The 23,441-nt window shown below is 25.8% G+C and overlaps 1 protein-coding gene across 1 annotated transcript; it reads left to right on the top strand.

The window, feature by feature from the left end:
- The first annotated feature begins 10,073 nt into the window (after window positions 1-10,073).
- Window positions 10,074-11,026, top strand: LOC101493760 (transcription factor BHLH3). Its single transcript, XM_004504226.4, has 3 exons — window positions 10,074-10,286; window positions 10,374-10,526; window positions 10,604-11,026. The coding sequence occupies exons 1-3, from the start codon at window positions 10,206-10,208 to the stop codon at window positions 10,889-10,891; spliced, it is 522 nt and encodes a 173-aa protein (XP_004504283.1). The 5' UTR covers window positions 10,074-10,205; the 3' UTR covers window positions 10,892-11,026.
- Window positions 11,027-23,441: the final 12,415 nt, after the last annotated feature.

Here is a 23,441-nt window from a genome sequence, read left to right as displayed (position 1 = left end):
AAACTTCATAACACTTGAATAAGACATAGCAGCTGCACGCAGACTGTAAACTGTGCACCAGGTAAGTTCCCAAGAAAGAGAGGTGGGTCACAACAGACACGCTTAAATACCAACAAGTCTCTTAGCCAGAACCTCCCTAAACTCTGATGTGGAAGATCAGACAAAACTGCAACCACAGAGCATACTAAGAAAAATTATCCTACCGAACCTCTAAATCTTGCTCTAATACCAGTTGTTGGGAAAAAATAGCATAAGTTCAAAAGAATTAAGACACAATCACAACACAAGAATATAACGTGGAAACTCCAAAACTGGAGAAAAAACCACGGCCGCTGCCTAAACCGGCAACCAAAGAATTAACACTATGTGAAAATTGTTACAACACATAGACTTCTCTCACTCACACCAGACACCCCAGTACAACCACACTCTTACAAAGCAAATATTTAAACTAAGTCAGATACAAGCTTAAAGTGTTATTGCTGACTGGTGCATTTGAAAACAAAGGACCAAAACCCAATATATAGCTTTGGTCTTCTCCTTATTCTCCTACACTAAAGGATGTGGGACTTGCAATCAACCCCAACAATCTTAAGAATCAATTTTAAAATTGTTAAATAGTTTACAGACCTAGAGATTTAATTGAACATTTAAAAAATAAATGGGTCACAATGATGTCTCCAAATTTATGTTGCAATTTTTATCAGTGACCTTCCAATGCAGCAAAGAACACACTTTTTTAAATTTTTTGCTTCTATTTTAGATATTTTAGACGAGATAATAAATATGATCGTGATTCATTTACATATTGAAGTGTTAAATTCAAATAAAAATTAAAATATTTTAACTTTATAATATCAATATTTATCAATTATTCAAAATATGAAATTTTTAATATGGTCACACAATTATATATCTCTAGGTTTAGCGTTTGGATATGAAATTCTTAATATGTTCACACAATTATATATCTCTAGGTTTAGCGTTTGGATTTATTATATTTTCAAGGGACTACAACTAGTAATAGAATCTTATTATTACTTTATTTTGCAAAAGAAGGGTTCATATGGAAAAAATTTTCAAGCTGTCCATAGGGAATTTAATTTCCTCTTTTTTTTTTTTCAGATAATTTCCTCTTAACTAAAAGAGTTCTAGAGGACAAACTAAAACAACTACTGGTGTCGACTAAAATTAATTTATAACGACCAAAATTAAAATTTGTTTATTTTCATAAAACTAAAAATATATTTAACTCATATTATTATTATTATTATTATTACTATTATTATCATTTTTACTTGTGTACTTAAAGTCGATTTATATGAACGACCCCAAACACTAACATAAATGCTCCTATAATTAGTTTTATGCAAGAACAAGCCGTTATCTAAGTCAAAACTAAAGTATTCTTTTTGTTGGTTGCTTAGAAGTGTTAAAGGGATAAAAGATGAGTTTGGTATTATTTGGCTTTATTTTTTGCACACTTGAAAAACTCGTAAAAGTGTGATTTTTGGGCATAAATTATAATTACAAATTAGTCAAATGATTGAAAACTGAACACGTAAAACTATGGTAGTGGTGGTTGAGGAATAAGAATCAAGACTTTCAGTGTGGTTTTAATAGGTGGTGCACATCTCCACATGGGTGTTTGGGAATAATAGGATAATTGTTGTTTTTGTGTACGGTAGAAGCGCTTTTGTTTTGGGAGTGAATTAGGTGACTGGTTTTGTGGTGTATTGCATGCATTTTAATTGGTGATATAATCTTGTATCATATTCTTTCTTGAGATAGTTCATGTGTTATTAATAATATTTTGGCATTTGGAAAATAAATATATGATTTCAGATTTTGCATGTGGGTTTGTGTCAATAAGGTGTGGTTATTTGATTTTCTTTGTCCTCTTGTGGCCAATCCATTTTAGATTTGATTCCTTAGTTTTTAATTGATGTATGGATTTTTTCCAAAAAATAAAGACCTAGTATATATATACGTTGAAAAGAATATAGTAGACTTAAATAAATAAAAAAACCCATCGTTTTAATCTTAATTTAGTTCTTAACTCAGTTAAAAATTTAAATTAATTTTTAAATTATCAAAATATCAATCAATTTAATCTATATATAATATTTTAATTATTAAATACTATTTTGACAATAAATTATATTTTATAAGAATTTTTATAACAACAAATTATATTTTTAAAAATGATTTTAATTATTTAAAAACTAATTTAAAATAATAATTAAATCAAATAATAAAATAACAACGTTCTACATTTTTTAAAAATAAAAATACGATATAAAAAAAAACACATCACACTCGCTTTGACTTGTACGAGCATGTATGTGAAGTCAAAAGACCCAAAACTAGAAGTTAATATGCTGAAACTAGAAACAGAGCAAAGATTTGACCATTATGTCCTTGTTTAAATTTGTGTTGGAAAGAAAGCGACTTTAATTAAATTTTTTATAAGCAAAATATTTATTAAAAACTAATATAAGGGTATTCAAATCCAGTACATCATTGTAATAAACAATTACATTAGATCCAAGAAATGCATATACTGAAATAAGACTTTCATGATCTGTCACCAAACCTTCAAATAGTATTTGGTTACGAACTCTCTAGAAGCATCACACCACAACTCCAAATAAAACTGATTAAAACTTTCAATCCACATCTAAGCAGCCCCAAAAACATCTTCAACTATTACAAGCAAAAGAACATGTGACTTATCTATTCATCATGACAAAAACAAAAAACGCAATTTCAAATATGTTTCTCTCGATTATGCTGCAATCTTTGTAGGTAATATCCAAAACCATTACTACAGTTGTTATCCTCCAATTATGTAGTAATGTCTTACAAATTAATGGAGTATATATAAATTCCAAATTCATTTATCTTTAGCATTTATAGACACATTTTAAGTTCATTCAAGCAAGTCTCCTCTATAGATAGAAGTTGACGCCTCCACTCCCACTACCACTCTCAAGTATCTCCATTCCAAATACCAATAGAAAACATATAATTTGTGACGATTAAAAGCCTTTCACATAGCTGAAAAAAGTATCCACAAAATTACATGTTGGTGGCGTTCATGTGACTGACTGACGGGCAAAAAGCCATTTGTGGCCCTTTGATTTCCATAAAATTATCAGCTTTTTTTATAAAAAAATTACTTGCGGTTAAAACCACCACAAATCACCCTTTTTTTGTTGTTAAAATGATATAATTTAAAAAATGTAATAAATTAAAAAAAAGAATGAAAACTAATCTTAAAATAGAAAAACTATTAAAATTTATGGAAAAAAACGCAAACACTATTAAAAAATAAAAAATATTTTAAAAAATAGCAGAGAGAATGAGAGAAAATAATAATAGATAGAAAGAGGAGAAAATAATATTAACAATAAAGTAAAAAAAAAGTTTAAGTAAGAAATAAAGAAAGAAAATGAAAATGAATTTTTTTTTAAAAAAGATAGAAGTAAAAAATGAAAAAAAATAGTGATATATATAAAAAATAAGAGGTGAGTAAATGGTACATGAAAGTCTTTGTGGACATGTATTTAAAGAAACAGAGTTGCAAAGAATGTGGTTTTAGTTGAAGCAGCGTTGTAGGAGAATCGCTGGGCAAATCTCCTTTGGCAGATTGCACACTAAGAATGTATCATATATAGTGGCTAGCTACCTGCCAATGGAGAACTCACCCTGTAATGCTACTGCAACTTCGAAGTCACACAGAGGAAGTGGCGACTGAAAACGTTATTTATAGCTTGCTTGGTTTGGAATATCCTATGGAACAATGCTTTTATTTTGCTTGCATGTGTCCTTCAATATATGCATATGCTTTTATTCCTTTGTATGCGAACAATCCTTTATGGTCAAATTTTTATTTTGCATTGAAGATAGTTTTATATGCTTTAACAATAAAAAGTGGAAAACTAAAACAGGGGCCGTTTACTTAATCATAAAATATTAATATCTAAATAAACATTTAAAACTATTAGATCGTGTTATCAATTATATTGCTAACATTTATTAAAATATTTTAGTTTCAATATTTATTTATTTAATTTAGTCTAAATTTAATTAGATTGTCTATTTACAGTTGATTATTGATTTTTAAGTTGTGATGATTATGTTTTTGTGTATGTTGTGGTTATTTAAGGTAATTGTTACATTTTAATAATTAAAATAGGTGGTTGTTATATTTTAATAAATAAAGAATATTAGTTAAAGAAAAATAAATGATTTGTATCCAAAAGTTAAAAAATATCAAGAGTAAATATATCGAAAACATAGCAAATTTTAAAATATAAAATAATGAAAAAATACCTAAACCAGACGAAACTTGAATTGTCAATGTTAAATTAGAACTGAAAGACTTAAATAAAAAAATCAGAGAGAAATAGAAGAAGAATAAAATTAAGTGGAGAAAGAAAATGACATGAATATAAACTTTGACCTAGGTGAAGAAGTCACCAATAAGTTACACAGTTTCACATTTTTCATTGATATTTGGGGTGAGAATTGAGAAAGTATGAAAAAAATAAAGGAATTGAAAATGTCAAATATCAAATAAGAAAAATCATTTTATGGTTTAAGAATTTGAGAGTATTCAAAAGCTTCAAAAGAATATTATTTAAAAAAAAACAAATTATTGTATCCAGAAGTTAAAAAATACCAAGAGTAAATATATTAAAAACTAGAAAAATTGAAGATATAAAGTAATGAGAAAATAATACAGAGACATAATAAATACAAAAAATTCATGTGGACATGATGTAAAGAAAATTTAGTTTTAGAATATGTTCAAATTTTTTACATTTGACAATTTGATAAAGCCTTAATAAGGATTAAACAAAGAAAATATTAAAATTGCTCCTATTATAGCTTATCTTAAAAATATTGAAAAGTAGAAAGTCAAACAATGACATCAAACAATTATAAGATATATTTTTTTAAAGGAATTATAAAATATGTCGAAAGAGAAGAGACTATTGTTGTTTAAAAAGCATAACACTAATATAAATTGAGAGTAAGTATTGAGTGTTATACACTAAGGGGATGTTGGCTATGAACAAATCTTATTCATTATCATCATATTGCTCTTAAGTAAGGTCGAATCTTGTACATATATTTTTCATAAGAAGAGTTTATGACTTGTTAATGTTTAAATGAATGATAGATTTACTATAATACAACTATGACCAAAATGATCCTACACCCTAATGTTTAGCCCATCGCAGAAAATTGTAGAACACTCCATAAAATATACATGTGAGTGAGAAACCATAAAAAAAAAAAAAAATAAAATAGTCGTGGGTAACTTATGAGTCAGCAAAGGAAACTAAAAAGAAATTCTTGTATAATCAGACTAATTAAATGTTCTATAAATGATCAAACATCTAATTAAATGAGACTAATTAAATGAAAACAAAACAAAAAAGATTCTTGTATAATGAGACTAATTAAATTCGCTATAACTCGTCAAACATAACTACTATAATGCGTGCTAAAATGTGTAGAGAAAAAAAGTTAGGAAAACAATTCTAGCAGGTAACACCTAGAAAAAATAAACGATGTGACACAAATAACATTACGTGACATACAAAAAAATGTTGATTTGTCAACAAAATAAATTGAGAGGTTGTTTTAATAGATTATAAGTTTTAGTGGTGGGTAAGTTATGAGTCAACAATAGAAATAGAAAAAGATTATTGTATAATCAAATTAATTGAACCCTCTGTAACTGATCAAACATCTATTATAACGAGATTAATTAAATGAAAAAGAAACGAAAAAAGATTTTTATATAATGAGACTAATTAAATTTTCTACAACTCATCAAACATACCTATTATAATATGTGTGCTACGTAGAGGGAAAAAGTTAGAGAAATAATCTAAAAAATGACACTTAAGAAAAAAAAAATATGATATACAAAACACTGATTTTTCAACAAATATTTTAAAATCAGCAAATATTTTGAGAAGTTGTTTTAATAAATTATAATATATTTATCATCTATTAATTTTATCATATATTCCAAGTATCAAATGACAATCCTATAATTAATGAGTCTCAGTTCCAATATAACATGGTGCAAGTATACAAATAGTATAAATTGATATAGATAGAAATTTATATGGAACAATTTGCTTGCTAAGTTAATTTTTAGGTAGCATTTTTCCTAGGTTGAGTTACTTTAGGATGCATTTTATGCTAGGTTGAGTTACGGCTCGTAAGACTTGAAATCAATTTTCCGCATAACCGTATTTTATAAACGAAATTATTTTTGTGCGTATATAAGAAAAAACGTGAGCTGCAAAAAGCAGCCCTGGGAAAACATAGGTGTGAGTGAGTGTGAATGGGTAGTTGTTTCCAGAATGACCTACGAGGCCCAAATAATTTTCGCACAGTGTCCACTGAAATCATGATGGGCGTTTTGTCAATAGTGGAGGTGGTGTTTTCTGTACTTGTACAATACTGCATCCATCCCCACACACATTCATCTTTTTACATGTATTAAAAAATATAGATATTAAATTTGATGCATCTATTTTATGTATTAATATTCTAAAATAACTTTTATATTTAAATGTATCTAATTTTATTTTTTATATTTTAAAATAGATAAATACTTTCTCAATTCTACAATAATTATTACATTTGTAAAAATATTTTTTTAAATGCTGTAATTTTTTATTTTTAAAGTAATTTTAAGTTTTTTTATTTTTTTTGTTTTACTAAAAAATTAATACTATGCATCTTACTCCCAATATATTATTCTCCCACTTTTCATTTATAATTTTATTTTTATAATGCATTTATGATGATTTAGATACACCAGTCAATAAAAAAAATCTGATAAAGTTACTATTTTCTCTATATCTTTTCTTAATTCTATGAAATAATCAGATTTTTTTTTAAGTTTATATTTAGAAGAGAAAAAAATGCACAAAACACTATGTAATTTAAAATAGGTCTGTATTTAGAGACATTTTTTTGAAAGGTGATTATAACTAGAGATAGATAAAATATGCTTAAATTATTTGTAATTTTGTTTTACTTTTTTTATGATATATTTTGTATTGTTTTTTTTTTGTTTGTTATTGTTTTGATTAGAAATAGGCCGAAACCACTAATGGACTATGGGCTTTGGAATGTTTCTACCAATTTTTATTTGGTAGAAAATTTTATCTTATATCTTATAATTATATTTCTACTCTACATTTTAATAGAAATTTTATTGGTTTAATTGTAGATCCTCTTATTTTATTGTATAATTTTTTCATTTTATTTCTCTCCAATTTTGATCTCTAAACGAAATTTTGGTTCAAAATTTATTGAAGTATCATTTTTTTAAGCCACACTACGCCATTTATAATCATAGATCTCAGATACAATTGTTGCACCACGAGATCTTAAGGCATAATGTGACTTAAATAAATGCAAAAAAATGACAAAATTAGAGAAATAAAATAAAATGACTATTTCCATTATTAAACTAAATTAGAAAATATAAAAAACATTTTGAACAATTACAACGAAACATGCTAATAAAAACAAAATCTTAAAATCTCGATCTTTAATTATATTGAAACAAGTAACTTTTTTTCTACCCCTTTACATGTGATTAATTCAAAATGCCACAACTACACAATTTGTACAGCCAAAATCGCAAAATCTTTAACATGATCATTATTTAAAACCTAGATAAAAATTGTAAAGTAACATATAGTCTCTCATATTTGTGATTTTATTTTAATTCCTCGAAGCACAAACCCATGCTCATTGACATGTTTTACTATATATATCACCATTATTTTGGGCATGTGAGTCTCGATTCCATAGAGGATAAAGCATAGAGCATTTCACTAGAAGCCAATGAATAGATACAAATACAAGTTCCTTTTCCCAATTGTGAGAGAGACATGTCGAGCACAAATGGACAACTACAACCTATGGGAAGGACAATATTTTGTATCATTGATGATACAGGAGAAAATAAGGAGGGACAATAAAGTAGTCCTGTTTTACATAGCTAGGTTGTATGTATAGCCTTAAAAAAAAGGTATTAGTGCATACAAAAAAACAAGGCTAATAAGAGCAATTTAAGGAGACATGCAACTACTAAAATCCAAATCTTCTTTTTGCCTTATAGTTCCAGTGCTTACCAGTGGAGTGGAATGAGATAATTTAGTACTAACAGACAAGTCATTTCAATTTGCCTTATAGGCAGGTTGAGTGTTATATCTATTTGTCAATTTCTAGCTTTAGAGAATGATCACCCCAATCACACTACTGTTTATTCCAAACGGTTTCCTTCAAATGGAATTAAAATATGTCTATGTCGGTATCAATTAATTTTTGCGTCGGAGGAATTGCTAATAATCATCTACTCTAAATTTTTTATAGATTCAAATAATTATATTAACAATTTCTAAAATTATATTTGTCATGCTTTTGATTTTTTTACAACTTTGTTGTGCTTTTGACTTCAAAATCTGTTATACCATGATTATGCTTTTGACTTCGTTGTTTATGATTATTTAAATTATATCGAATTTAAAGAATGAGTTTGTGAAATTAAATTAATTTGTTTGATAGTTTTCTAATACATATTATAAATGTCATAAAAAAATTTAAAGAGTAAATCAATTAATCAATTTGAATTAAAAGACAATCCGGTTCTAAGTATCTCCACCAAGTGAACAAATGAGATGATTTTCAAAAGAGCAAACTCAAATTCAATCAACAATTATTTATCTGAAACGCTTATCCGTCAGCTCGATATACCTCTGCTCCAGTTTTGATTTATTTCATGTATGTATCCAATAGCAACAAAATAAGGCAGTAGTGCACGCAGTCCTCAATAATGGGAGACAGAATATAAATTATTAATCAATAATACAAATCAACTCAATAATTATTTTGGCATAACTTTTTTTAATTTGATCAGTTCTTATGAACCAATTATCAATGATATCTTCAGCGAAGAAAATTAAATATTTCTAAAGTTCATCCACATTTAGGTCACGAGCGAGTTAACAATGAACCTAATTCTTTCTAAAATAATTAAACTGAAATAATAAATTTGTAATAAATATTATTAATATACCAAATACTATAAACACCTACTTGCAAAATGAGACAAAAGGAGGGGAATGTATGCATATAATGCACATTCTTTAGTCCAAATACCTATTTGAAATGAATTTGAATTGAAAGTGGTGTTTAGTTTAGTGTAGAATTTGCCTATATAATAATGATATTGAAAAAGCAAAGTTTATAGTTTAGGGATGAAGTGAAAGTGGTTAGAAAGGCAGCGAATCTAAAACTAAAAGTGAAGAAGTCGAAAAAGGGAACGATATAAAGAATAAAACAGAAGTTGTGTCAGCACATGTGATAATACAACTGTAGCCACAAAGAAGGTTTTGGCATGGGAATGAATGTGGTTTATTAATAATATTAAAAGAGTTAGAGAGAAAGAAAGCAAAAGGAAAGAAACAGAGGCCCGTGAACTGTGAAGAACAGACATGTATTAATTCATACAAACATATTACATATTTGTACATATTGGACATGCTTGACTACCTCAGTCAGTCACTGATACTGATAGATACTATTTCTGATTGAGACTATTGATCCTTTCTCCTACCCCAGCCCATTGGTTTCTTTCCAACATCCATTCCCATGCAAATTTTTACACTCTCAATTTCATATCATTATTATCAATACCACACATATTTCATTACTGTTATATTTTCGATGCAGTATATATGTCCTTCACTTTTCTGCTGTGTCTTTTGTTTTACAGACAAAACTTTTTTTAACTATGTAAATTTGTTCTAATTTCTAACTAAACAGACTAATATTATCATTCTTTTCGGTACAGAGGATCCAAGAAATTTTATAATAGTCATTCAAGTTAATATTTTAACTGATTTTACTTTTATCTCCTTACATGTAAAATAGTTGAAAATTTCATTATTTTCAAGAGAATAAATTCTTTAGTGAATAACCCATCATTTCATATACGACACACAGAAAGTAGCCGTGCTCTATTTTTTTATGAATTCCAATGGCAAGAATCCAACACACACAAAACTCCATTCACCAACTATAAATACTATGCCTTACTTAACTACTCTCACACTTCAACATTAAATCACAAATCACAATATTAGAAGAAAGAGATGGCTTGCAAGGTTCAGAAAAGGGTATCATTGCGCAGAAGACTTCAAATTCTGAGAGTCCTTACCAACTCAAACAACAATGTAAAACAATCTCTTTTTCTCACATGTAATCACTACATATCTTCATTTTTCAATAAATACTCAACTTCTTGCTGGTTTGTTTTGTAGGCCAAAACTAACAGAAATTCCATTGCAAAGACTACTTTTCAACACATACACAAGCTAAAGCTTGCACTCGAAACTATCAAAAGAGAGTATGAAAATCTGTTAGCTACCAGAAGAGACTACACTACCCTATTGAATAATGTCAAAGATAACGAGGTCTGTTTATTTTTACTCTTTTAATAATTAATCCTTTCCTCCAAGAAAAAATAAAATGATATTGATGATTGTAACAGGAAGTTAAAGTAGAGAAAATAAGGGGAGGAACATTTATGGTGAGGGTAACATGTGAGAAAGGAGGTGACAAGTTGGTGGCTATTTTAGAGGCATTTGAAGAGATGTGTGTGAATGTTGAGCAAGCAAGAGTTTCATGTGAAAATGGATTTTCTATGGAAGCTATTGTTGTGGCTAAGGAGGATAAAACTGTTGATGTTAGAGATGTTACTCAACTGCTTCTAAAAGCTATTGGAAACCAGAGTGGAGAAAAGGATTCAAAAGCGGTTCACAACCTTACTAATTTCTGAATTTTCAACTACACTGATTTGTTTAATCTTGTGTACCTCAACCACTTTTTTCTCTTTAACCTATTTCATGTTGCTCTGTTATATTTGTAACAGTGTTGTTGAATGATGACATGAGAAGGATAAATATTGTTTCGACTGCTTGGATTCCTTCTCCATTTTCTTCTTTCTATTTTAAAATATTCAAATATTCATATTTGATACTCACTTCGATATATTATAATTAGCCACGAATTAGATACAGTGTTTGAAATTGACACATTGATTTACCCTTCATCTTTTACTTGATGATGTATAAATTTAATGAGCCACACGAATGAATTCCTTAGCTCCATGTACAAGACAAATTTAATAAGGTTAGTGATAAGTGACTAATGTCGTGTCTTTTATGTTTGCCTCAAATGTTAGTTTGATAGTGACTAGTATTCCAATTTGAACTACACTAAAAGAACAAAACACAAACAAATATGTCTAAATAACTAAAGTGTAAGCACTTTTTGCAAAGATTGGTTAACCAACCCAAACTTGAGAAGTTGGATTTCATACCTCAATAATTTGATCTCAATCCTACAATTTTTAAACAATTCAATTTTACTAATGTCGTTTTAACACACTCACAATGAAATTTTTCTGACCTAACTCCCACCCTCCACAAACTACGAAATTTCGAGTATATAATTGTTTTTCAAAATTTTAGTTTATAAATTACATACCAGAAATTTTCGGTTCATATATTTATATTGAAAATATCATTTTTAATTTTTTTTAGTACACATTAAAAAACGAAAAAAAAATTAACAAATCGAAAATGTTTAAAATACACACTAAAAAATGGAGAAATTTTTTTACATAACATTTAAAAAGAGAGAAAAAATTTTACTTGTGGAAAAACAAAAAAATATTACAAAACAAATATCTCAAAAACAAAATTTCCAGTACATATTTAAAAAATATAAAAAAAAAACATTATGCACACTGAAAATTTCGTAAACAAAATGTCTCATTTTTTTAACTTTATATATTATTTGTGAAGGTATTTTGGAAAATTCATATAAAAAGTGCCATAATAAAAAGACAGGGATCAAATTGTAGGGTACGAAATCTAATTGTTCAAACAGTAATGTCTGTCCCATTTATAAATTTGTTGAACGGACCCAAACTTAAAAACCAGTCCAGGTATTCCACTTGAATTGACTAATCTGGTTTCTAAAGTTAGCTCTTCGTTAAAAAACAGAAAATTTAACCATGTACCTTACAATTATATTTTTACCACTATATTTTGTTTAAATGTCAATTTTATCATTTTTCACTTTTATAAATTCAAATTTACTTTTCACTACTCATCATTAAAAGATTTTCAAAAATTACTCTTCAACATTTTCATAAATGTAAATTTTTTCTAAATCTGTTCAGAAAATTTAATTTAAATTTCTTGGTATAGAAATTTTACGAGAAACTTATATAAAGTTTCTCAAAATAAATTAATATATCAAAATTTCTAAAGTGTTAACTTTTGTTTCGAAAAATTTTAAAAATATTTTTTGATAATTTGAAATTATTTTGCACTCACTTGTGTACCGATAAATTCAAATAAAAAAATGAATGAACTGAATTTTTTTTAATATTTATGTAGGAGCAAAAATAAAATTTTGGTCAGCCTAACAAAGGTAGAAGTATAACGGTGGAATATGAGTAATTTTGTAATCATAAAAAGAAAAAACAGCTCATATATTTGTATAATGGCCCAACAGCACACAGCAACCTAAGAACACACACAACACAATGGATAAAAGTAGTAGAATAGAAGCAATTAAACCAAATTAGAATATTATTTATTAGGCAAATTTATAGTTCATTAATATTGTTTAATAGGCTTGCATCTTACTATCGAAAGCAAGCAACACTATATTGTTCAAAAATCAAAATAACAACCTGACAATACACCCAGCAAAAATGAGTAATAGTAAATACACCTAGCAAAATAAAATTAGTTAATGGAAATAGATTAGTGGCTGATAATCCTAAAATTGAAGAAGCAAAGAGGAGTAAAATAGAAAAATTCTCCAATTGGTACTTTTTTTTCATTGTGTATAGATAGGACAATGATTATCAATAATTGATGTTAAAAAAAAAAATTAATACAATTTACCTTTGATACATTTCTAGTAGAGTATTAATTTTGATAAAATAGTAAACATGAAGCTATGAAACATAAATACTTCTAAAATGATAAAGTATTGGTATTTGTATTATACCTGTGGTATTCAATTTTTTATATTTTTTAATTATGAGTTAAATTAATTATTATCTTATATATTAATATATTATTATTTGTGTATTGAAGTTAATTTAATGTCTTAAAATAATGTAATTTGTAACTTTTTAAATTTTTATTGTAATTATATATTTAAAATTAGATAATTTAACTTTCTTAATTATAATAAAAAAATTATATTTTTGTTGAAGTATTTATACCTTGATTTTTTATAAAATTATGTACTTCTTATCCATACTAGCACCTGGCACCGGTACAGTGCTCTTCCCTCTACTATTTATCCAACCTTTACATGTGTACATCAAACAAACCAATAATAATATTGTGAATATGGAACTTCGATACAGCTTTATTAATATTCTTAAAATTAATTGCAACAATATTGTTAAGGTTGATATATTTCGTTTTTTACAAGCATAGTTAAATAGTCAGTAGTTTTAGTTATTTAATTTTACTAATTCACAAATTTGATCTTTTTTTTTTAAATTTGATATATTTAAAATGTAGTATCCAACTTTATAATATATAATTATCTAAATATATTAGTTATTTATGTCATTAATTAAATTATAAAAATAATTTTTTTTAATGATTAAAGTTAAAATTTTAGATATTTTTATTGTAATTTCACAAGTATTAATCATTATACGTAATTGTATCATATACTATTTTATTTAAAATATATCAAATCATTATTTTTTTAGTTAAAAAAATCACAATAAATAATCAAAATTGTTATATTTTAAAATAGAAGATCAAATTTTATGAATGAGTAAAAACATGATGACGAAATCTATAACTAATATATGATGACGAAGTCTAAATAACCACATAATTAATATATTAAATATTTTAAATGTATGTCGAAATTTCCATTAACTTTTATTCATTAATTAATATTCATATTCAAGAAATGATTTTGTTGCATTTTAGTTATTGTTTCATTCGACATAATGAAGGCATCATATCATTCAAAATTATTTTAAATTTTTTTTAAAAAAAAACAAAGTAAAATGTTTTTATAACAAAATCAAATCTTAAGTATTGTCTAAAAATTAATTTACAAACTATATCGGCAGATCGAATAACCTAGCAGCGAGAAATTCAAATTAAGTTCAAACCAAAAACAACTTGACTAGCTAATGCTATTGTCATTAGAACATCAACTGTGTGCGTGAATATATCATGCTAAATGTCTTAATCAATCAACTCTCACTCTTATAATCTCACTAATCAAAGCTTCATATTTTTTGTATATGAACTAGTTCAATTTCATAATTTAAATTCTACACAGAAATGACAATACATATTTATCGACTAATATACCGTGTTTTTGTTTCATAGGTACAACGATATGTTATCAATATTGGCATTACATTAATAGAAAATAACTTGTTAAATTTTGATTTTTCAAGACTTATAAAATTAATAAATATAGCGCAATACATACTTTTAAATACAAACTTATATGTCTTGATTTTTTTTAGAATTTTTAAATATAGACTAAGTTAATAGTTCAATTACTAATCCATTAGTTCATCTAGTGACCCAATAATTCAATGTCTTGATGGGGTTGACCTACGAGTTATCTACTCTTGTTTGGACAGATTGTGTAGAAATTCAAAATCTTCAATTTTGAAAATCCTGACATTTATTTTTTCTAATATGAGATTTAACTCTTATTGTGATTAAGTAATTTATCTTTAACATTTTTTTATCTTGTGTTGGAGTTTGATTTTAGAATTGTTTGAATTGTGTTGAAATTTTTTGACTCACCCTCTTTGATTGCAACCACTTTGAGGTCTTTTAATTTAAAATAAAAAATTACTCAACTTTAAAATGAGAAATTTAAGTTTCAAAATTACTCAAATTCCGTCAAGTTTCAAAATTACTCGACTTATAACAAGACCCATATCAATGGCAATAGTCTTGAGATGATTTAGATGCAGGGCGACATGAACATTAAGCCATTAGTGGTGGGAAACGTTCATACTTCAAAAGGATGAAGAAAATGTTGTAAGAAAATGTTGTTTATGTGATTTGTCCCCCATGACTTTGTATTTATTGCATGCTTGCTTTGTGTAACCATATACCTCTATTTGATTTGAAATATTGCTCTTGAAAGAAAAATGAGAGAATAGAGAATAAAATTGGTAGAGACTAAAGAGTACTAGGAGAGTAGCTCAAATATTCAAATATTGCATCCTTAATAAACCTAGTGAATATATAATTTGTGTTTTTAATCACTCCTACAATGAAGAATTTTCTTTGGAATTATATTAGTAGTATATCTCATGTTGAAACATGACATTTTGATTGTTTTACATTTTGCAAAAAATCAAGTTGTGTTTCACATTAAATATTAAATATTATCAAAAGTGGATGTGATCTGCAGCTTAAGTTATAGCAAATTGTAATGTAAATATTTTTTGCTACTTAGTATTAATTAATTCAACTTTTATATTCAAACACCTTTGATTTTCATACACTCATTCAACGACTTATTTTCTCTCTACATTTCTTTTTTTATTTTATTATCAATATATTACATCTATCAAATTACTCTCTTTATTTATGTTTCTCTCAAGATATCTATGAGGTGTTTGAGTGTACACCAAACATTTTTCTAATTAATTCTCACTAAAATTGTCAATAAATCCTTAATTTTTTAGCAGTAATTTTTTTTTTTTATGTTGAATTGTACTATTATTAATTTGTTCTTTTTATTTCTTGCAGGTGAAATTAAAAGCTAATTTGTTTTTGAAGATGAAAATATAAAAATTAAATAGACAAAATTTGATTTTTCCTAATTTATTAGAGATTGTCTATGCTAGCATGAGAGTCTTTGTAATTATTAATATATGACACTCTTTGTAATTAGTAGTATAGTTCTTAGGTAAGTAGTGTTAGTTATCGATAATTTGATTTGTTTGTAAGAATTTATATTAATTTTAAATTTAATGAAAACATTTTATATCATTTTGCTTCTTAAATAAGTTCATTTTATCGTGTATTAAATTTATACCAACAACTAGTAAACTGTAGGTATAGGCATATTGTTGATCGTGAAAATTTTGTCCGTTGGTATAACCTTTGAGGGATATACCTTTAGTTTTTTGCTTTTACCTACATAATCTTCTTGCCGTTACAAAAAAGTCAAATTTCTTGCGGTGAAAATAAAATAGATCCATTAATTATAATATTAAAAATTATTTTTAAAAAATTATAATATTAAAAAGGATTTGTCTAAGTTACCTTTGCAAAATTATGGGTCATTTATTTAACATCTAATAAAAATATACCACACATAAATAAATTTATAAATGGAGTACATGTAAATTTGTAGATTACACATGATTTATGACTAATTTTTATGTGATGATGGATAAATTGCTCATAAAATTTCAAAGGCGACCTAAACCTTGCCTATTAAAAATTATTAAATAATTAAAATAAAGTTCATAAATAAATAAGTAATAAAACAAAACAAAAAAACTCACTGAATCAGACTTGAAAAAAAAAATCTCCCTAAACCAATACTATTAACACAAGGAAACATACTTTTCTTTTACTCAACACAAGAAAACGTACCTAAAAATAACAACACAAGTAAACATTATATTATAACACTTTCTTTTACTCCACACAAGAAAACATTATATTATAACATTTTACATAATAACATATTTGATTAATAAACTACTTCGAATAGCTTTTAAGTTTATATCTTACAACGTGTAATTCTTTTTGTCAATTTTACCATTAATGTTTTAACTAAAACCTTCATTTTATCTTTTATAATTTATTTAGGATAGCTTTTAAAAAAGTAACATTAATATATGCTATAACTGTAAGATCATGTTCGATATAAAAAAAGAGAACGGACACCGCGTGTTCGATTATTATAGTTAAAATTATCTTTATTTTTTTATTTTAATTATAATTTTATTATTATATATTTAATGTTGTTAAATTTTAATATTGCAAGATTGATATATATATGTTGAATATATTTTAAAATAAAATTAGCTTTGTAATAAAAATAGAAAATACAAATTAATAAAATAAAAAATAAACTAGATTAAAAAATTTAAAATATTAACTGATATATATATATATATATATATATATATAAGTTTTATTATTATTTAAGAATGTTATTGCATATTATTTTACATTTTTAAGTTAATTAAAACATTAATTTTATGAAATACTTCGATTAATTTCTCCGCTTATAAAGCTATATGTTATTAGTTTTCAGTTAGCTGATCCGCCATCAGTTCTATAAACTCATCATATTTCAACTAGTTTATCATTTAATTCTCTGAAGTATGGAAAATCAAATTACATAAAATTTAAATAAATGAACTTTTAAAATATTTCACATTTAGCAATTTTTATAAATATTAAATTGTCGCATACTCCATTAATAGAAAAATTTTGAATTATAAATATTATATTTGTTTATACTAATATGGAGTGTGTGAGTGTCTACTCATATTTAAATTTATGTTTTTATATAAATTTCAAATTGTTTTTTATTTTATTTATAATGTGCTGATAGGGGGCTAAATAATACAAAAATTGAAATATCTACACTGTAAAAAGAGTGTGATTTTGTATCAATAAGTAATTACTATTAATATATTATGGTTTAAAATTGTTTTACACTTATTTGTTGAAATAAAAGTATTTTAAAATGGTGTCAAAATTCCTACAAATCGTTCTAAAATAAACATGTAAAATAAAAAGTTGTAAAATTTAATGTTTTTTTTTTATGAGTAGTAAAAGGTTATCTGTGAACAAAAAAAATTAACTCTACTTTATCATTTTAATGATTACTAGGAGTAAAAAATGTATTCCCTTTTTAATTGGTTTATCATTTATCCGCGAAATTTAATAATAAAAAGGTTTTCTATAAAAAAAAAATTAATAAAAGGTTAATATGCACCATACACGTCACACGCGTCATCATATCATAAAAAGTAGTAGGAATATCCTACATTATCAAGTTGACTATTTTTCTGACACAATTAACAAGTTGATTATTATTTTTATAACCATTATTATTATTTTTATTTTTTTACTCATTAACAAGTTGATTATAAAACTGCAAAAGAAATTTGAAAAATGACAGACTGCAAAATGAATTAATAATACGGGTAGAAAATTAATTAAGGTCTTCAATTTTTAATGCGACCTACACGTTACAACGTGTTTCAGGATTGTAGATGGCATGTGAACTACATTCCATTGGTTTGTGGCCAAGTTAGTAAGCATCGACCACTCGATCGAGATGGGTATATATCTTTATTTTGCGTAATGTGTTTCAATAAAAAATAGTAAATTAATGAGAAAAAAAGTCTATAAATCTACCGATATTATACAATATTTACTACAAAATAATTGATAAAAAAAAATACATAAATGAAATCATTTTTCCAAAATTTCGGGACGTAGATAACATCAAATAGGTTTTATCAAAGTTCAGCGGAAAAAGAAAAAAAGTCATTTTTTCTGGTGAAATGTTGATTCTTTAACATGTTGAAATAAAATAAAAACAAATGTTAATAAATGGCTTTAACATGAACTCAAATAAAATAAAAAATGAGAATTGAATATAAATGTGACCATCCTAATTAGAGTGTGGCAACCATAATTATTTTCCTTCTAATAGATTCAGTTTTTCGTTTTTTCAATTTGTACTCAATAATTGCCAACAATTCAATCAAAGAACTAAACTCAATAACATCCTTAGATGGACAATAACAAATATGTGCCAACAATCTTCAAACTCTATTACACAATTGGGAGGGCACTACAATATACTTTTGATTGGAAACAGTTTCTACACAAGAAAAATTTCACCTTAGGAGGCACTAGTATCCCTCTTCAACCTATATAGCATTAAAAATCGCTCTAACCTTTTACATATCCCAACATTTAAGTGATAGACGAATGTTGGGATAAAGAATATAGCCATCTCACCGTGCAATAAGCTCATTCCAACTTAACCAACAATCTTGCAGTTAGTGGTGAAATATCTAAGGTCAATGTTGACACCTTATAAGGTGAAGTAATTAAAGAGACATTTGGCATAGACGCAATATGTGTAAAAGGGTCCAAAAGACAAAATAGGCAAAATGAAGTCAATAGGCTGACACCAATGATGTTTGTCGGCCTCACGTGCATTTTAGCTCTAAAAATTCACTCATGCACCAATAATAACTAACAAGGTAAGTTACATTTATTCACTCTAGAGACATTTTTGTTGAAGAAAACTTCAAACATGAAGACCTCAATAATTGCTTCATAGTCCGTGCCTTACCTTCACTACACTTGCAAAAAAAAAAAAAAGTCATATGCAAAAAAAAGAAGTGGGAGATTATAGGTAGCTCACCATGATTTAGATAAAGAGTTTTCTACCACGCATCCCTCACTTAAACATGTGATCTCTAATTTATATAAAAATACAATTTTACTCTTTTAACTTAACAAAATTTAAAATATTTGAAAGTTTTGAAAAATTCGAAATGGCAATTTCTAAGATTTTTTAAACTTTCGAACTATTTAAAACTTCCAAAATAGAAAACTCCAAAAATTTTGAACCTTTTCGGAAGTTTTAAATTTTCGAAATAAATATTACATTTCGAAAATTTGAAAAATTTCGAATGTTTTCAAATCTGGAAAATTTCGAAAGTTTACAAATATGGAAAGTTTCAAAATTTTCCTATTTCAAAAGTTTTAAATTGTTTGAAAGTTTCGAAAATTCTGGAATTTTCTATTTCAGAAGTTTCGAAAATTCTAGAATTTTCTATTTTGGAAGTTTCGAAAGTTTTGAACATTTTGATGTTTTCAGGAAATGTATGCTTCGAAAGTTTTGAATTAATGGAATCCTTCGAAAATATGAGAAATTATGTTTCGAAGATTTCAATTTGTTGAAAAGTTTCAAAAGTTTTTATAAAAACTGGAAAATTATGTCTCGAAACTTTCAAATTGATCAAAAGTTTCAAAAATTTTGACCAATTCTGAAAAAATACATTTCGAAAGTTTTAGATTTATCAAAAGTTTTGGAAATGTCTAAAAAAATTCTTTTTTTTATATTTCAAAAGTTTGAAAATTTTGGAATGATAATGTTAATGTTGTATGTTTCGAAAAATAGGATGAATAATGGAGTGATAAATTTTTTAAAGGACAAAATGGTATTTTCATTTGGGATGAGGGGGTGGGAAATTAAAATTGAGAGGTGCATGATATATTTCTCTTAGATAAATTCACCTTTATACCAAATATAAGTTAAAGTTTAAACATATTATTGGTTCTTACATGTTTTATTTTATTTTTGTCCTTGGAAATATATATTATTGTTTATTTTTGTCCTTGTTATTTTGTTTTAATTATTGTAAAATTTATTTTTATTAGAATGAGTTTCTACAATGTATATAATATTTAATTTTAGCCCTTCAATTATTAGAGATTAAGAAATTGCAGAAATCAATTTTGATAATAAATAATTTTGCAGATACTAAAATAAAAAAATAAGAAACAAAAGCAAAAATATTTACATAAATCAAAATCAAACAAATTCTTTTTTAAATTTCAGTGATTAAAATTAAAAATAACACATATTTATAAGGACTAATCATATATTTAAGTATAGACTAAAACAACAAGGTCCTCTTGGACTAAAATAAAGGTTAGACGATTAACAACCCATTGTCAAGATTCTATATGGTGAGGAGGGTCTTCATTGATTACTTCATTTGTCTTCGATCTTTAATCTTTTAAACATTTTATTTTTGTTTTAAAATTTTTGTTCTTTTAAAAAACTGAGATACAATTAATTGTGTTTTTCTCTTTTGCACCCTTAAAAATGCAAAAACATAAATTAAATAAATTTTATTCTTATTTAATGAATAAAGAATAAAAAAGACTAAACATTTTTTTAATATGTGTATTGCAAGATTAAAAGAATCAAAATTTATAGACGAAAGGAGTAATATAATAAAATATTGGACATATTCCACACTTCAGGAAGTTAAAGTGGGATGGTTTAACCGTTGATGTAATTAATAATTACTCTCTCCTATATTGATTATAATATATTTAATTTCATATTATTAAAAGTATTAGTTAACTATAATTAATATTTGTTATATAACTAAAAATATAATTATATCCTCCAAACTGTTAATTGTGGAAACTTGTTTCATATGTTTAAATTACCATTGGAAAAAAAGGCATAATCGTGGGATTATGTCGAGATAACATCAGTATATAAAAGATTCACATATTCTATCATGTTGCCTTAACAAATTATACTAAACTAATAGAGAATACGATAATATACAATTTCCCGTCTTCATTATCTTATCCATCAAGTGGGGTTTAAAAGTTTGGGTTTGACTATATCCATGATTTTGAAAAAGCAAATTAATAAAATTAAAAGTGATGATAAGCTATTAGAAAACTAATAATTTCAATTGAAATTAAGGATAACTACAATTGTTGTATAAGATTGAAGAGTCAATTAACATGTTAGATTATTCTGGTAAAATATATTTTGATACTTTGACATATTTCTTAAATAAAAATAAGCAAAAATAAAATATACAAGATCAGAAAAAGTTTAAGGTGAGAATAACAATGGGCCGGGCGTTATTTTATTTACTATTTTTTTACACTATTTTTTTTTCTTTCAATTCATCTAATTAATGTTAGTAATTGTAATTTTATTAGAGAAATAATTAGACTTACAACCTCTTGTCACTCTAATTCTTCAAACCACTTTATCATTTTATTTTTCGATTCATTCGTGGATTTATTTATTTATTATTATTATTGAGGAAGTATATACTAAACTAAATTAAAGAAAAACAAAAGGAGGTTTGAACGAGTTTCTTAATATAACAAAATATATGAGTTGTTGCATTGCTTCACGCTATTTAGAAGACTGATTTGTTTTGGGTGATTGATATTTTTGATGAAGCATGTTAGCCAATATTTGTAGTTCCCCTTAGAGAGTGACGGATCCAGCCATAAGTGACTTAGTCAATAATGGGATCTCAAATCCTTTATGATAATAAAATTGTTGTTTAAACTTTGCGAAAGCTACCCATTCTCTATAGTCTAGATCCAAATAAATGTGATCATTTAAAAATTATGCTTTGAAAGGATATATTATTTTATAACCAGATATTATAAAACAATTTCGGGGAGTGGGTGACTGTTAAGCTCAATTTTGTTGTCTTCTTTTGTTTTTTTTTGCTTATTTAGTTTATCAAGTAAGAATTGAAGGGTGGACGGTTAGTTTAACTAATTCCAGATAAAGATTATATAATGAAAGGATTTAAATTTTAAACATTAGTGAAAGAAAAATAAAAACATAACAATTAATTATTAATTTTGATTGTCTAAAAAATTAAATAATTAGTGACTTTTTTGTGTAATTATTTTTAAAAATAGTAACATTTTTTAAAAATTAATTGAATAAATAATTGTAAAAATAAAGTAAAAAATAATTTAGTTTTCAATCATTGATTGTAAAGTATGACAATTTTCAAGTTTGTGATTACAAATATCCGATGTAAACAGTTGGTTGAATAAATCATTGTTATTTATAATTTAAAAAATAATACTTACATATTTATTTATAGTTTTTTAAAAAAATTAAAATATTAGAGTAAATCATATTTAAAATTAAGGTAGTACATGAATTGAACCAACCCAACTCAGATCGACTCAAAAAATAGTTTGGGTAAGATAAATGATTGTAAATCAATAATTTTGGTTTTACAATCCATTTTACTGCTAAGAAGATTAGGTAAAACCATATCCAATCAATTTTCCGGTTACAAACCTGACATAAGATATTTATAATAGATTTATCTGATTATCAGTTTAGTGTTAATTTATAAATATAATTAATTAATTATTTAAAATAACTTTTTTTAAGAATACATAACAATATCAATTTTTTTCTTATATTTTTCATTAATCCTTCGTACCAAATAAATAAATATTATATTCAGATTAGGAACATTTCAAATTAAACATTGATGAGATAATACGTGGTGCATAAAATATCCGTGTGTACAGACACAAACACAAATTAGTTGTGATTGAAAAGGTGCAGATATAAGACAAAACGAGGGGCTTAGTTCCCTTCAACTAATCAACGAGTTTATCCTGAAGGAAAATTTCAAGATAAAATAAGAATTAAAGAAACCATAGGTTGCTTTCAAATGATGTGTACACATTGATATATTAGTATTGAGG

Source organism: Cicer arietinum, chromosome 6, assembly GCF_000331145.2.
Source record: "Cicer arietinum cultivar CDC Frontier isolate Library 1 chromosome 6, Cicar.CDCFrontier_v2.0, whole genome shotgun sequence".
NCBI lineage: Eukaryota > Viridiplantae > Streptophyta > Magnoliopsida > Fabales > Fabaceae > Cicer > Cicer arietinum.
The sequence above is the reverse complement of the archived record's forward strand: the minus strand, read 5'-3'. Positions and strand labels throughout refer to the sequence as shown.